At 48.9% G+C, this 16,743-nt stretch overlaps 1 protein-coding gene across 1 annotated transcript in view; it reads left to right on the forward strand.

Annotated features, from left to right (window-relative positions):
- Positions 1-16,743, forward strand: part of SPTB (spectrin beta, erythrocytic) — a 111,699-nt gene that overhangs the window by 38,149 nt on the left and 56,807 nt on the right. The window contains exon 2 of the mRNA XM_033106850.1: positions 10,778-10,976. Coding sequence (XP_032962741.1) covers positions 10,829-10,976 — 148 coding nt within the window. The 5' untranslated portion in view covers positions 10,778-10,828. The remainder of the gene's footprint in view (positions 1-10,777; positions 10,977-16,743) is intronic.

Below are 16,743 nucleotides of genomic sequence, written 5' to 3' on the forward strand. Positions count from 1 at the left end.
AAGTCCTCCAGCCAGCACCTGTTCCCTCAGGAGTCTTGTGGGCCTGAGCAACTTTTAAAAGATTCATTTTAATTATTTTAAAAGCTCTAACATGAATGAGTAACTAAATTGGCACCCATACTTATCTATTATTTATAGGGTAGACTATTAAAATAGCTCTTTTCGTTTGTGTGGCAGAGATGCATGGACAGAAACCATTCTATGACTGACATTTCTGTGACACAAGAAGGAAAATATAAAAAGACTTTTCAGCTAAGCGAGGTAGGGCTTCCCTGTCTAGAAGAGTTCTGAGTGAGAAGCTGCTGCTTTCGTCAGGGTTTCGGGTGAGGAAATTAAGGCATGGGTTGAATCAGAGCTGCTCTGAGTGGTTTCAAGATTTGTAGACATTCATAGAGTTTGGGCTTTGCCCACCCCTCCTGCCACCACAGTCTGGCCAAAGAGGAAGAGACGGCAGGAACGTGTGGCCGAGGCAGCAGGGGCAACAGTGGCAATCAAGGCATCGCTGTCTAGCCTGAATCCACAGCATTACTGCTACGTGCCACGTTGCTAGGCCCCTCGCCACCTTGACCTCTTAAATTGGCCTCCAAATAGTGTATCTTCTGCGGGAACCCCCCTTATCCTCTGAAGGAGTAGTGCTTTTCATTTCTCTGTTCTCATCCACTTGTTCAACATATTGTGGCCTCATTTCATATACATTGCATTATGCTGGATAATTAGGATAAAAACTAGGAATAAGGACGTCCCTGCCTTCAGGTAGCTTACAGTCTATTGGAAAAGGCAGAGAAATAGATTATTGTCCTACAGTGTGGTTAAGCGCTTTGATGAAAGTGAGCACTGAGTGTGATGGGAACCGAAAAGAAGCACTCCTGTTCCTGCGGGGAGGTGGGGAGGTTTCTTGAAAGAGTGAAGGCTAAAATGAGTTCTTAAAGGACAAGAAATTATTCTGAAAAAGAGAGAGGGTATTCTGGGTTTCGGGGACAGCATGTGTGCAAAGAGCAGGACCAGAGAGAGCCAGGAATCTGAGTAGAGTTCTTATGGCAGAGAAAGGGTCGGGTGGAAATAGTGTTCAGGTAGGGATAGATCGTGAAGGGCTTTGACTGTGATTTATTAGGGTTTTAAGCTTTCTTCTGTGATAGAGAAGAGCTATTAAAGTATGGTAGTGACATTATCATATTTGTATTCTAAGGTGATCCATCAATTTTTCTTCAGCATAGAGGATGGGTTGGGATGGTAGACAAAAGAGCAAATGTGGATATAAGAAATCAGTTGGAAATCACTAGACTTGAAATGATGGTGGCCAGAAGTGAGGGAGCAGTGGAGACAGAGAATAGAGATTTGAGGGGCATTGAGGGGACTGAGGTAGTGAGATCCTGGGATAGAAGGAGAGGGGTACAACATGACTCCAGGTTTTCGTTTGGGCCATCGGGGTATTGGTGGACTGGAAACGTGACAGGAAGGCCTGGGACAGGGATGGTGATAGATTCAGTGGGGGTTGTGCTGAGCACGAGGGGCCTAGGGCCCTTCCAGGTGGATGTTCAGAAGCCGTCAGATGTGATAGGTGGGAGTTGAGGAGATAGATTTGGAAGCCATTAGCAGGAGATGGTAATTCAGGTCATGGGAGCGAAGGAGATAGTCTAAGACGAGCGTAGACAGGAAGAAGTAGTGAGGGCCCAGGACAGAGCTCTAGAGAACCTCACCATTCAGGGGACAGGGAGAGGACAAGTAGCCGACAGAGCAGGCCAAGGAGGAAGGGCAGAGAGTTAAGAGACAACAAGAAGTATGTCCTGGAAGACAAAGGATGTGATTTCAGGAAATTTGGGGATGGCCAACAGAGCTGAATGCTTCTGAGAAGTCAAGATAAGACCGGAAAAGTGTCTGTTGTTTTAAGCAACAAGGAAGGAAGTTGTCAGTACCCTTTGGAGGGAAGTGTCATGAAGTTATAGGGGAAGCCAGATTTCAGGAAATTCAGGAATGAGTTTGGTATGGGAGGAGGAAGCGCTCATGAATATACGTAAATATGCTGTGTCTATTTCTACCTTAGGAGCAGAGTTCATCATACCTCTCAGTTCATCGTCGTCATTTTCTAGGCAAGGCCCCTCTCTTGATTGGTTGGTTGATTTTCCATTTTCCATTCCCCTTGCTTCATTCACCTAGAGGCAACCATTTTCGTGGGTTTTAAGCATTTTCCTTTTGTTTGTAGATGTTCTTATATATTGTTTTACATGCATGTATTTTTAAATTATGTCAATGGTGTGTTATAGATCTCATTCTATTTATTTTATCCAGCACTATGTTTTTAAGATACTCCAGTGGTGCCGTGTGTCCTCCGTGTGTACATTCCCATTTTACTGCCTATCCCCCAGTGATGGACACACAGGTTATTGCCACCTCCCTGCCACCACAATCAATGCTGCAGTGAACATCCTTGCATATGTCCCCTTTTAGACCTGAGAGAGTTTCTTTGGTCTCTGTGCCCAGGAACAGAGCTGCCGATGTGCCTCCTGCCTGAGAACGGGCAGACTGCCCTCCGGAGTGGCTAGGCCAGTCCACATTCCCACTCTGCACATCACGGGCTACAGCTCACAGTTTCCAGCTTCATAACGTCTGCTTGTGGTGTCTCCTGTTTTAACCTGCATTTCTTAGGCAATTAATGACCTTGAGCATCTCTTCGTAGGGTTTTACCCTTTTGAATTTCCTTTTCAGTAAATTACCTGTTCGTATCTTTGGTAACTTTGTCAAGGAGTTTGGCTCTGAAAGGGAGGGGAGCAAGGATCGCAAAGAGTTGTTTTATTTGAGATGGGAAAGACTTGAGCATGTTAAAATGAAGATGGAAAGGAGAAAAGCCAAAGACTCATCTTCCTCCCAGAATTGGAAGGATGGACAGAGGGCAGGATGATGAGGACGTGGCCTCCCGCAGCCAGAGCAGTGAGACTGGGGGTAGGGAGTGGGGCTGACGAGGGGAAGTGAGTGCACAGATCATCACCAGCTTTCCCGGAGCCCATCTTGACCGCCCCCTTCACTCAGGCACAGAGGCAGTGAAGGATACTTGGGGCTGGGTAAGAGGGGAAAGGCAACCTCACTCAGATTCTAGGAAAATCTTATGCATTGTGTTTCTATATGTTTGCAAATTAGATTTGTTTTAAATTGCAAGGAGAGATGCCTCAATTGGAGCGTATGGGATGTGGCACAAATAAAATTGTAGAGGCACATGACACAATGGTGGGAGTGGGGGACATGAGGACCCTCCTGGCTGGAACAGAGTTAGCATAAGAGAGAGTAAGAGCTCAGCACAGCATGGTGTGGAGCTTTGGATTAGACTGTGTGCGACAGAGTTGCTGAAAGCTTACAGAGCAGAGGTGTGTCATTATGAAAAGGGCTGTGCAGGACGGATTGAAGAGGCTAAGCATGCACAGAGGTGGACCATTACACAAATCCAGGTAGGAAATGGTAAGGGCCTGAAGTGAAGTGGGAGCTTTGGAACATAAAGGAATGATGAATGGGAGACACTTTGCAGAGGCCTAATGACCGGCCTTGGTGATGAATACATATTGAATACGTGCTCACTACACATACGTGGGGTAATTGAATGAGGAGTGCGTGGGTCAAGGTACGTGGTGCGACAGAAGGGTTTAAAGAGACTCCAGAGTCTGAGCTTAGGTCTCTAGGAGAAGGAGAACATTTACTGTGCACCTGTAGGTCCCAAACACGGTACTAGGCATTGGAATACAATAATGAATGAGACAGACATGACTGCTGCCTGCAAGGAACCTGTAGTCTAGTCAGGGAGAGGCAAAAACAAAAGTAAACTGGCAGGTGTATGAGTCACCACCATCAGGAATGGGTCACACAGGTGCCCAGACTGAGGCTGATGATTTGCCTTCGATAGGGTGCTCAGGGAGGGATTCCACAGGGGAGCGATGGCTAAGAGGAGACCCGAGGAAGGAGAAGGAGCCAGACAGGCAGAGATGCTGCAGGAAGTGTCCCAGGCTAAGGGTACAGCACGCACAAGAGCCCGAGCTGGGGAAGAAAGGGCCAGTTGGAAGACCTGAAAGGAGGCTTGCAGGTTGCGTGTAGTGAGTGTGGGAGCTGAGCTTGGAGAGGGAGGCAGAAGCCAGACCACACCGGGCATTAGGACGAGGGTGAGGGGTTGTTCATGTTTATTCGAAGTTCCAGTTGTATCCAGGGAGTATGACTGGTGTTTTATAAAATTGATAAAATTTAAGTTTAACAATAAACATTTTTATTGTACAAGGTATGAACCGATATCAAAAGTAGAGGGAATAGTATCGTGAAGCTCCCTCTGTGTGGATCACCCCAGGTCTACAGTTATTAAGGGTTTCCCACCTGCGTCATCTCCCCCCTTTGCTGAAGCATATTTAAGCAAATCCCAGGTGACATGTCATGCCCCACCCCCTACATTCTTCAGCATCTCTAAAAAATATGTTCCTATTCTTACATAACTACAGTGCCATTATCACACGTAACATAATTGACTCTAATTCCTGGTTATCATCCGATATTGAGCCTATAATTCACATTTCCCTGATTATCTCAAAAAATGTGTTTTAATAGTTATTTGATTCAAGATCCAAACAGGGAACAAACTCCATTCAGTTATTAGCTCTCCTAAGTCTCTTTTGATCTACAGCAGTCTGTACTTTTTGCCTTTGTCTGTGTGCGAGTGTTTGTTGTAATGCCATGGACTTGTTAAGGATACGGAGTCAGTTGTCTGCAGAATGTCCCACATTCTGGGTTGTTTCTTTCCTTGTTGTCGTTTAACTTGTCTCTCGGTCTCCTATAATTCCTGTAAATGGGAAGTTAGCTCTAAAGACTTGATCAGATTGAGGTTCAACTCTTTTGTCCTTCATTCTTGTCCTTCATTCAAGAGGAAGGACATTGTTGATGTCCTTCATCTTGCATCGTATCAGGGACGCACGATATCTGGCTGTCCTAGTGATGTTAAGCTTGATCAGTGAACCCAAGTGTTGGGAGGTTGATCCCATTGCATAGTTCCCATCAACCTCTTAGCTAATGGTTTTATTTTCCTTATGATCTTTTCTGAATCAGTTCACTCAAAATATCTCAGTGATTATTTCAGTCTATTCTTGACCACTTCCCATGTTGAGACTAAACTACCTCCCTGTGCAGTTTTCATCAGAGAAAAGAGAGGTCGCTGGGTATTCTGGAAAAGCCTTCATGGAAGACAAGAGAAACTGGGCATCAACTTTTGCATTTAACTACCGCAGAATGTTCCCTGTCTGGGGAGAGGAGGCCAGTGTCTATCTTGAAAGAAATGAGGTGGTAGAGGTAAGAGGTAGGACTGGGCTTAATAACTTTCTGTGAATGTAGAGCTCAGGAACCCCAATAGGCGATAGTCTTTGAAAAGTATGTACATACATTAAGAATACCGTCTCTCCTGTCTCCTTTGATCATACCCAGTGGACATTTGCCTCTGTGTAGAGCGTGAGGTACGGCTAGATGCTATTAAGATAGAGGGCTAATGGTACAATCCCTGTGTCAGAGCTGAGCTGCACCTGTTCCCCAACCAAATCCCTGTAAGAACTGTTGGGGCCATGATCCCACCACCTACCCCCATTCCAGCAGCTGCACCATAACTGGAGCCAATTCTTAGTAAGAGATTTTTCCATGATGAGGGTGGACAAGTTGTGACATGTGTGCCTGAAGTCCCTGCCTGGTGACAGACACTGGAGCAGAAGGGTCTGGGTAAGGTCTTACCAAACAGCAGTGGACTAGAAGGACCAAGATATTGCAAATGCATGGGGGTCCTTGATGGTGGCAACCACAGATGGGAATCTTGAGACTTGAAGATACCCAAACCACACTCTGCTCTGATGGACTGGGAGATCGGGATGGGAAATGCAAAGTGTGAAAAAGCAGAGTGTGCTCCGGGGAGGGCAAGTGGCTTGGTGCAGGCACTCCTGGTGATGGCCGTCTGCTGGCGAGGTCACCCACAGGTGGCATGCTTACCTGGGTATCATTGTGACCCCTTGGTCTTGAAACCCTCTTGTTCTGCTGCCCTGGGAACCATGTGCTCAGCCTTAACCATATTGAAATTGAGCTGTAATTTCTCGGTGATGTCTGGTAGACAGATGGAGGTGCCAGACTAGAGCTTAAGGGCAGGGAGAAGGTTAGGGCTGGAGATAGATTTAGATTTCTCTGCACCGGGCATCTCCCTGGTTTTTCACACTGTTTCAGTGCACATTTATGTATGTCACTATTTTTTATGTTCTGTTTTTTAAAATTAGTTTTTATTTTTCAATTACAATTGACATTGAATATTGTTTTATATTAATTTCAGGTGTCCAGCATAGTGGTTAGACATTTATATAATTTACAAAGTGACACCCCCACCCCGCGTAAGTCTAGTATGCATGTGGCACCACACAGAGTTCTTTCTGTAAGGTGTCTGTGAGTGTGCACCAGAGGGAGCGGAAGGATACTGCCTTTTGTAATCGCACTGGCGGAAAACTTAACCAGGGAAACTTCAGGATTTAATCTCCTAACCTGGGTTGCCATAGTACCAAAATATGTTAAAAGCAGGTGTGGGGTAGCATACGGGGGCAGGATAAAATAGACAACAGATAAGGAGGGCTTAAACCTTACAGCCAGAGAGAAAATAAAGGTAGAGTGGGTTAAACTCTCTGTTTAAGTTAGACGGGCGACTGCAACAGCCTACACTTGGACCCTAGGGCAGAGAGGCATCACCCTGTACTTCCCCATTTCCCACCCCTGGAGGAGACCTTTGGGCTTTGTTGATTCTCACATTTGTGGGAGGAGGAGATCGGGTCGGGGGAGAAAAGAAAAGCACATCTAACCTCTTCTGCTCAGCGCTGTGCGGAAGGCCGAAGTGAGTTCTAGCTAGAGCTCTGGAACCACCTGCCTGCAGGCGGGGAAGGAGCTGCCACCATCCACCCAGAGATTAACTGGGCATAGCCCAGGAGGTTGAGATTCCGAGGCCTAATACCTGGTCTCAGAAGTGGATGGGTTCCTGGGCACACATGTGAAGGGTGCTGGAGCCGTGGATTGCATCAGTGATACTGTGAAAGCCACTTACCCAGCAGGCACTCCTTCTGCAACTGAGTGCCTAGTGCGAGCAGATGAGCTTTTCAGTACTGAGCTGTGGGCAAGTCTTCTAGGGACCCATTCTGCTGAAAATATCACCTGGGGGCAGGGTTGTGAATGAGCCTGTGGACTGTGCAGTTAGAGACAGGCCTGCCCAGCTGCTAGACTGAAGGTGGATGGACAGGAAAGGTGGGCTTTCCTGAGCACAGGCACACGGGCCAGAGAAGACCCACCTGCATTCTGACAGGGGGCGGGTGGGTTTACGAGAAGGACTTCTTGGGAGCTTGAGGGTGAATTGGGTAGTGACTGGACAAGGAACTACTTCTTAGGTGTTTTTTCTTGGGTTTGCTGGCAGGGGTGGGGGCGGAGGTACAGTTGAGCGCCCGCTGTCAGCCTTGTTCTTCCTGCCCTCCATACGCAGCGAGGGCCACTCTAGGTACATAGGTGACTTACAGCCTTAAAAACCTGACTCATCTCCAAGCTCCCCTCAGCTATCCACTTACATGTCGTTGCCGTGACTCCTCATTGGGCTAGGTGTCCCCACCGTGAGCCCCCGACATATGCTATTCTTTTCAGTCCTGATGGTTTCTTTACTGCCGGGCCTTCGAAAGGGCTTCCCGACAGTAGTGGGAATAGACATGGGTGACACTTGGGAAAGCATGGGTTAAATTTAGTTTTAGGCTTCGGGTATGTGGGGTTTTTTTTGTTTTGTTTTGTTTTTTGGGTTTTTTTGTTTTGTTTTTGTGGAATAGCCATGTGTAGCTTTCCTGTTTTCTTATTTTCTTCTCTTCTGCCTCTCACACCTCATTTCTCCAAGATTCTCCCCTTACTACTGAGCACACGGGCTGCCCCCACCCCTTGGCTCTGATGGAATGCCATCTGGACAGGCCCCCGGACTGGGCATGGCTGGTGGGGCAGCAGGAAGACGGCCTCCTTTTAGTTTCTGAATCTTCCCTCCCTCGTGTTTGTCTTCAGGGACCTGACCCTTCCAAAAAAAGAAAAGAAACCTCTAGACTTGTGTATTTAGACACACATGTGTTTTTTCACATTCAGCGCAGAGCCACTGCCTCGCTGCTGCCTTCCTTCTCTGAGCCGCAGTCACAGGAGGCACGGTGTTTTTAAGCAGGATGAATTGCCGTTGAGTGGCTGCTCTTCTGCACCCGGGGCCATCAGTCTTGTCGTGAATGCTGGGCTGCCTGCTCAGGCTCATCTTTCTGGGGCAGACTTATTTACAGAGCCACGGCAAAGGTAATCTCACTCCCCCAGCCCCCCGGCTTGGGCCCCTTGCAGCCACTCTTAAAAATAGCCCAAGGCAAGGAGAGCCAGGGTCTGGTTACCTCCTGCACGCAGGATCTGATCTCACCTCGCCTCTTGCATCTGGCAGCTCAGCCTTTCTGGGTGCTGGGTCCCTCGGCCTATCAGTCCCTCCTGCTCAAAGCCCGCAGTAGTTTCCCTTCACGGAAGTGGGGAAGGACACCCGTAGTAGGGAGTCTTGCCCAGCTACCTTTGCCCACCCAGTTGGGTGGGAAATCTCAGCCTGGTAGTAGCGTATCCATTTGTGGAAGGTGATAAGCTGTTCAAAGGGACAATGGCGTTCTCGAGCACAGGCCATGGGACATGCTGTGTTTGGGGTAATAACTGGCCTCGCCACCTTGCACCTTCCCTTCCCCGAGTAGCAAACACCGTTGCCAAGTCCTAGAAGCTGGGGAATGCCCTCTGTCCCCATGTGCCATGTTCTTCCCCCACCTGCTTCTCTAAAGTGTGCCTAGTCAGGGCGTATACACTGGGGTGCAGCTTGGACTGTGTTCCCAGCCACAGCAGTAGTTTCCTAGGTCACCTTGGGGAGGCTTCATGCTGTGGTAGACCTTGGCTTTCTCCCTTGTGCACTTAGGGTGGGTAATTCTGGCTCCTGTCTTACCTCAAAGGGATGTGGGGGATTGATTCATCAAACGGGGAAAAAGAGTCTAATGTGATTCTCTCTGAAAAACAAGGGCTCTAGCTCTACGGTTACACGTGGATTGGTGAACTTGCTTCATTTCTTTCCCAAGTGTGTGCCTGTTTGAATGGGTGAGTATGTATGTTGGAGTGTGTCTGTGTGTCCGTGATGTGAGTGTGTGTCTGTGAGCGCTGTGTGCAGGCATACACTGGTGGAGGCAGCGGTTTACTTTATAGCTCACTAATTGTTACATGTGTCATTTTCCTGCCTCATGGCCTTCCCACCCCTCCCCCTTTGGCTCTCTTGGATGTGAAGACTCTGTGCTCGCTGGTCTCTCTTACAGGCTTGATCCTGGAGTCCCTTAAGCTCCCTGGAGAGATGAATGAATGACAGGTACAGGGGAGGAAGTTAAGGCTGAAGGAAAGCTAGTCATTTTCCAAAGGCCTAAGACACCAAGACTTAGCCTGGTGCCTCTAGCCTCCCGTCCCACTTTTATCCCTCACCCGGCCCTTACCATCTAGCTACGTTGTAAGGCTCCTAATTTTACCACGTTCTTTCTCCCATTCAGGACTGTGCACCTACTCTTTCTTCCCTTTGTTTGGACTCATCCCTTTCCATTTTCTCCCTTCACAGGATGCCTCCAACCTTCCTTTAGGAATCAGCTTACACTTCCCTTCTGCTGACACCCAGCCCTACCATGAGTCCCCCACCTGTCCCATTCTTTCCCAATGGTGGTGTACGTCACACTTATTGTAATTGCTTATTTAGCCATCTGTCCTGCTGCCTGATATACGCTCCATGAGGACAGGAACCTCCCATCTTGCTCATAATTGCCTGCCACCTCATTGGGGCTTGGTATATATTTGAATTAATCATGAATGAATGAATGAATGAATGAATGAATGGTGGGTGAATGGAGACCCAGTACTCCAAATGCCTATGTTCATTGCATAGATGAACACCCTCAGCTCCATTGTCCTGGGATCCCCTCACCACCACCACCCTACCATCATGCTCATGGCCTTGAAGGGGCAGCAGACTTGTGTGGGCTCCTTGGTCTGTCCTGGAATTCAACAGGAGACCTTGTCTGAGCACCTGGTGACACTTTGGCGGAGGCAAAACCAAGCGCCCAGGTTTCTGAATACTTGCAGCTGGGAAAGAACTCAGAGGTGTCTTGGGCAGCCTCTGGGAGGAGGAGACTGCCCCCAGCGCACCTGCCTGGGCTGGTGGCACCAACGGCATCCTGAAGCTCACATTCACCTCCCTTCCCACTGATTCAGGTTTGAGTCAGACTCAGCCAACTTCCAGCTTCTCCCTTCTCTTCCTCTGTCCCCACCTCCCCACCAGTTGGGTCCTGGCCCCAGTCCAGAGGGCGGGGGTGGGGCTGCTCTTCCCAGCTCATCCCGCCACGGGCTCCCAGGAGAGCCGCCTCTCGGGGCTCCCTCGGCAGCGGCAGCGGCGGTGGCAGTGGGTTTGGAGGAAGCGGGCTTGCTGCGACTGACGTCTCCACCTGCTGGCCATCCTGACCCTTGCTGCATCAGCTCTCCATCCCTGCCGCTACTGCCGCTGTTACTGCTGCTGCAATATTTTATATCCAAGGACCCTGAGACCCCGGGTAGGAAGCGTGCCCAGGCAGATGGCACTGTGTGCTGCTCCCGCAAGGATTTACTCCTGTTGGATGCTCCGAATAAGTTTCCCCTGAGAAAAAGTCCAAGGGGGTGGGAGCTTACCCTCTGACTGTGTTCCTATCTCCCCCAGGGACCCTTCCATGAAGACTGAGGCAGGCGTAGCTGCTGAGAGACTGCTGACATGACATCAGCCACGGAGTTTGAAAACGTGGGCAACCAGCCACCGTACAGCCGGATCAATGCCCGCTGGGATGCCCCGGACGATGAGCTGGATAATGACAACAGCTCAGCCAGGCTCTTTGAGAGGTCCCGGATCAAGGCCTTGGCAGGTACCGTTTGGGGCCGTGGGGATTAGGGGAACTGTTCTCATAATCCTGAGGTTCGCTGCCCTCCTTGCCTGTGGTGAATCCTCTGTGTGCATTGGCATGAGGCCTGGCAGGGGATGATGGAGACGTGGTTGTGTGGCCCAGAGAGGCTGGGCCCCCTCGGGAGGGAGCACAGGCTCAGGCAGCCTCTGCTCCCACGTGTCCCCCACTTCTTCCCAGGCGGGAGGTGGTGCCAGGTGGGCCGTGCTGTCTGCCTCTGTCCTGAGTGACCTGTGGCCGGTGTCAGAAGTAAGAGAAAGTCTGGGTGAGGGAGTGTCTGAGGGGCTGGACAGCTGGATAGAGGAGCGTGGGGCCTCTGTGTGCACCCCAGTCTCCTGCCTGGTCCCTGGTAGAGGAATTATCATCATCCTCTCTGTGGTCCCAAAAGGAAAGAGTGATTTGATACGAAATTGAGAACAGATAGTATCCTCCCCACACTGCCTCAGAAGGGAGGATTTTCTGGACTAAACCTCTTATCCTTAAACTGGAATTAGATTTTTACTTAGAAGGTTCCTAATAGATTTGTGTGTGTGTGTGTGTGTGTGTGTGTGTGTGTGTGTGTGAGAGAGAGAGAGAGAGAGAGAGAGAGATTAAATCTTCAATAGAGATGGCTTCTCCTCCCCCTGCTGGCTGAGATCTTATTCTTGAGGTTTTTTCCCCCCACCAACCCCTGCGACCATTGCCTCCCTAGAGCTCGGTCCAGGGGAGCTATGTTCTGACCCTAAGTCCTTGACCAATAGAGAGCTTGAGTTATATGGGGTGACGGGTGGGTGTGTATGGGGATAGCGGTGGATTTCTTTCCCTCCTCTACCAGTGATCGGCCCAAGTCAGACTTGTTTCTCCCATCATTGCTTGTTCCCATCTTCTGCCTTATAAGAAGGGCACAGCCTTCCCATAAGCACTTTCTGTAGTGATTCTCCCACCGCCCTCATTGCTCATGGCCCTACCTGAATTTCATGGCAGTATTCTTCCAACTTCCCTCTCTCTACTCTGCTCCCAGATCCCTTGCTCTTCAGCTGACATTGAGGCATGAGCAGAGCCCTAGACCCCTCTGAGACCATAATGACCTTTTACCTCAGGAGTGTTCTGGGTTTCCCATCCCCATAAAAGGAATGGGTGTCTCATTCCTTTGTCATGGTAGGGAATCCATTCAGGTCTCAGCTACCACTATTTGTGTCCTAGTTCTTTGCAAGAAACTCCCTTTCTTTTTCCTTCATCGCCTCCTCACCACCCCTTACCCCACAAAATCCTTCCATGGTTTTCCTTGGGGACATATAGTAGCACTATCCCCCTTGCTTTTGCTTATGTAATTTTAACCTCTTTAACCAAACTCGGAACCCTTGCCTTTGGTTTTACCTTCTTTATAGCTCATGCTGGCTGGATCTGGCTGCAGTGACCCTGGTGAGGTGGCTGGAGGGAGGTGGGAACCATATTCCATAAGGTTGGCCAAAGGATAGTTTGAGGAGTTGGGACTGTCTTTTGTGCAGGGATCATTTGATATATTTCACAGATACCCTGCTTTTTTAAGAAACCAAGGTAAATTGCATTTTAACAATTATCTGTTGTACTCCTACTATGGGTAAAGCTAACCTCCTGGCCAGACATGAAAGTAGAGGGGAAACCACAGAGATGAATTCTACATAGCATCTGTCTCTAAGAAGTTTATGATCTATTAGGGACAAATGAACCATGTTCATAATTAATTAGCATGAGTAGAATTAGAGAACTGTAGGAAAGGCACATAATTAAATAGCAGTGAGAGAGCAAAGGAAGAGATGGAGGGAGAATCAGGGACTCGTTTGTGGAAGAGGTGGCTTGGGCTAGGGACTGAAGGGTACATGTGACTCTGCCAGGCAGATGGGCTAAGAGTTTGTCCACTTGGCCTGTATGTGTAGCCAGGTGTGATGGGCAGCCTGCGAGACTAGTGGAAATGGATTGATCAGGATAATCAGGAAAAAGACTCCACCTTCCCTATTCCTCACCAAGAACACGCATCTGATCTACCAAAGAATCTGAATGGCCCCCAGGGAGAGAGGAACCTCAGAGTATAAAGTTGCATGGACCTTAACCATTCAGAACATCTGGCTAACAAGTAAACATGGAAGTTTGCAGAATTTTTACAAACAAAAACCTAAGCAGTTTACTGACTTTCCTCTCGTAAGAGTCCACTCTGAATGACCTGTGAGAGAAGCTAAAGCTTTGAGAAGGTCCAAAGTAGAGTGAGTGGCTGGATGGACCTATTCTGGTGGGTAGGCAGAACAGAGGAAGGAAGTGTCAGAGAAAGAAAGTTTTAACTTCTTGACATTATCTTCAGTGCTGTCTTTGGGGCTGCCTTGGCAGCCTAGGCAGGGCTCAGCCTTTCCGAAGAGGTTTAGGAAGCAGAAGCTAGCTACCTTTGGTGCCTGTCATTTCATCATGCTCCATGGCCACTCCCCCACGCCTAAGGGTTTACAACAAGGAAGACATTGGTTCTGTGTTCCTTATAGATGGTGGTGATCTGCTTTTTGGGTATATGTGGCAAAGTTGGAGAGATGGGCTGGCCTTTTCTTTCTCAAATTGAAGGTTCTGGGGTGAGGAGTCCTGGTTCCACTCCTAATGCTACTGGTATGGAGGATGGCTGGGTCTATTTCCTGTTTTATAAAATCAGGACGGTCGTACTTTCCCAAGGTTGTTGAGAATATCAAGTAAGATAAAGTTTATGAAAGTTGTGTAATACCGTGTTTCCCGGAAAATAAGACCTAGCTGGACAAACAGCTCTAATGCGTCTTTTGGAGCAAAAATTAATATAAGACCTGGTCTCATATAATATGATATTATTTATATAAGATTCAGTATGGTATCATATCATACCTGGTCTTATATTATAGTAAAATAAGACTGGGTCTTATATTAGTTTTTGCTCCAAAAGATGCATTAGAGCTGATTATCCAGCTAGGTCTTATTTTCGGGGAAACATGGTAATAAAATACTAGGTGAATGTTCGTATTTACAAGAAATCTTCTTAGTAATAATACCTTTCTGTCCCTTCTCTTCTACAACTTCAGACCTTCCATAGCATTACCTCAGCCATTGTCCCAGTTAACCCTTTCCCTTCCTTGTCCTAGAAGGCTTGGGCTGGAAGAAAGAGCCAGGGCCCAGAGAAATTAGGCTGATGATGCTTGTGCTCGGTGCTCTTGGCGGGGTCCCCAGAGACCCAATGCCCACTGGGATGAAGCATCCTGCTGTGCACATCTTTCTCCTTAAGGCCATCCAGCCAGGATCCTCGCGGTGCTTCTGCCATTGGCTGGGGGACCTGGAAGGCCCAAGAAACCAAAGGATGAGTCTTGTTAGATGCTTTTCCTGGTGTGACACCTCCTCTGGGCCCTTTTCCACTTTAGTGACCTGTGGTTAGAAGACTTGCATTTAGTTAACTGGACTCCACCTTTTCTGCCTCTTCAGTCACCTTTCTCTTAGCTCCAATGGAAACAATCCCTGTTCTGCCTTTTAAAACATTCCCAGCTCTTCTTCCCTGGGCCAAAATTAAAGCCATCTCATTATTCTGCATGGAATCTGCCACATTGGTATACAAATACCTGACCTGTCTCCAGAATGAATTACTCTAGATTTGAAACTGCAGATCAGCCTGACTAAAGTGAAGAGGGAGGTGGGTAAGTAAACGCTGCAGAAGGCTTCTGGAAGGAGAGGGATTTGACCTTGGCAATGCCAAGGAGGGGAATATTTGCCCGATAGGTCTTTGGGTAGATGTTAGCCTCTAATGATGGCAGCTCTTGATGAGGTTCAGTGGTGGGTAGCCAGGAGGCTTCTTTCTGAATGGGGGGGCTGTCCTCTGCTTTCATGACTGGCTCACCTTCCTACTTTCTGGATCTGCTTTGAAAGATGAGAGGAAGGGGAACAGCTGAAAAGGCCAACGTCCTATCCCTCCAAGAAGTTCCAGCCTTGGTGTTTCAAAGCTCCCAGTGTCTCCTAGAGCCACCCTCATTGTCACTCACACCCTATTTCTTTCCCCTTTTCGTACTGGGAGCCATTTGGTAAACATTTGTGGCATCTGGATGAGGGATGAAGCACTGCAGGCAGCAGGGAATTTACCAGCCAGAATGCCCGCCCTCTGTGCTCTCTCCCCTCATCCCGGAGGAGGCCTCTGCCTGCCTGCGTGCCCTCTTGCATCTGGCGGTGTACTCCGGTGGCGCAGGGCAGATGTGGCCCAGTGGGGAGAGGAGGACTGCAGCAGAAAGGTGCCCTGAGAAGAGAGACCCTGAGCACTAGCTTCCCTCCCCTTCCTCTTTCCCACCCCCTGCCTCGCCCATGCACGCAGCTTGGCATCCCAGCTGCTTCGAGCACAGAGGCATCTGGGGGGTTGCCGTGCAGAGAGCAGTCTAGGCCTCCTGAGAAGGCCTGTGAGAAGGAGAGCGCCGGACACGCCCTTCCTCCTCCTCTCTGGCCCTTTGGCCTACTGAACTATAACTGAGGGATACACTCCACAGAGCTGCCCTTTTCAAACAAATGCACAAAATTGTGTAGCCCACTCTGCAACTGGAATCCAAGTGATTGTTTCAAATTACAGGGCACCTCCTTTCTGCCTTCTCTTTGCAGCCTTCTTACTAGACATGAGATGAGGCCGAGGGGCAAGGTAGTTTGAGGACAACTCAGAGAATGCAACAGGGCAGCAGGTGCAGGGCAGCCCTTGTCCCTGTGCTCTGAAGCACATGTTGTTGCCACTTTGAACCTTGAACATCTTCTAGACCCACTGGGCCCGGGCCCCAAGATTGAGTTCTGTGACCAGTAGGTATTCCGTCAGCCTTAGGATAGTGGCCCTCAGACCCCGCTGCTCCCTGCCCACCCACCTGGGCTCCCCACACATCCCCCGGAGAGGATGGCATGGGCTCCTTCCTGACTTTGGTGGCAAAAGGTGATGCTTGGCTCTCCCTGGGCCCCTTTCCCCACCTGCCCCAGGACGACTCTGAGCCCAGATGCCCCCGTTGCCTGAGAAGGGCTTTGTGTCCAGAGGGTGAATGAGTCCTTCCAGGGAGCAGGATTTCACCACACTGGGTGGGGGGGATCAGCAGCTTCATGCAACCTGTTAAGTTGACAGATTCAGATGCAGCTGCTGGAGACCAAGGCTTCAGGTGTTATTGGTCCTAATGTCACTCTCAAGCTCCCTGTGAGGACAGAGATGGTGTCATTAATGAGAGGTTTTTAAAAAACGTTTTCTCAGATTTCAAAACATGGAATGGAGTTTTATTTAGACATTATATATTGGGAAAATATACTATTTACGGAAATATCTATAATCATCAACAATCATTTTAATGTACTCTCAGAAGGGGAAAAAAAAAAAACTGGCTCAGCAGCTTTCCCTTGGAGGCCAGCCATCGTGAGTTTCCCTCCCTCCCCCCACACAGGCCATTGCACAGATAAACCAGCCAGTTACCTGTGCAGACAAACCTGCAAGAGAGGCCAGCATGCCACCTGCATGCACTGTGTGGTCCTGCCCAGGACATAACAACACCTTCTCCCATTATCTCCTCTCCCCTCTCCATAAAAGCTGCTCTTCCTCCTTGAGAACGGTTTGCAGAACCCAGGCTGTTCCCTTTCTCTGGATGACTGCTATCTATCACCATGAAGATGCTTGATCAAATATTAATACACTGAGGTTAATAATAAGACTCTATACCCTCCCCATGCGGTATGGTCTGAGGGAGCCCTGTTAATAGCCTCCTCCATCTTTGGGACA

The sequence above is a fragment of the Rhinolophus ferrumequinum genome, chromosome 6, assembly GCF_004115265.2.
Source record: "Rhinolophus ferrumequinum isolate MPI-CBG mRhiFer1 chromosome 6, mRhiFer1_v1.p, whole genome shotgun sequence".
Lineage (NCBI taxonomy): Eukaryota > Metazoa > Chordata > Mammalia > Chiroptera > Rhinolophidae > Rhinolophus > Rhinolophus ferrumequinum.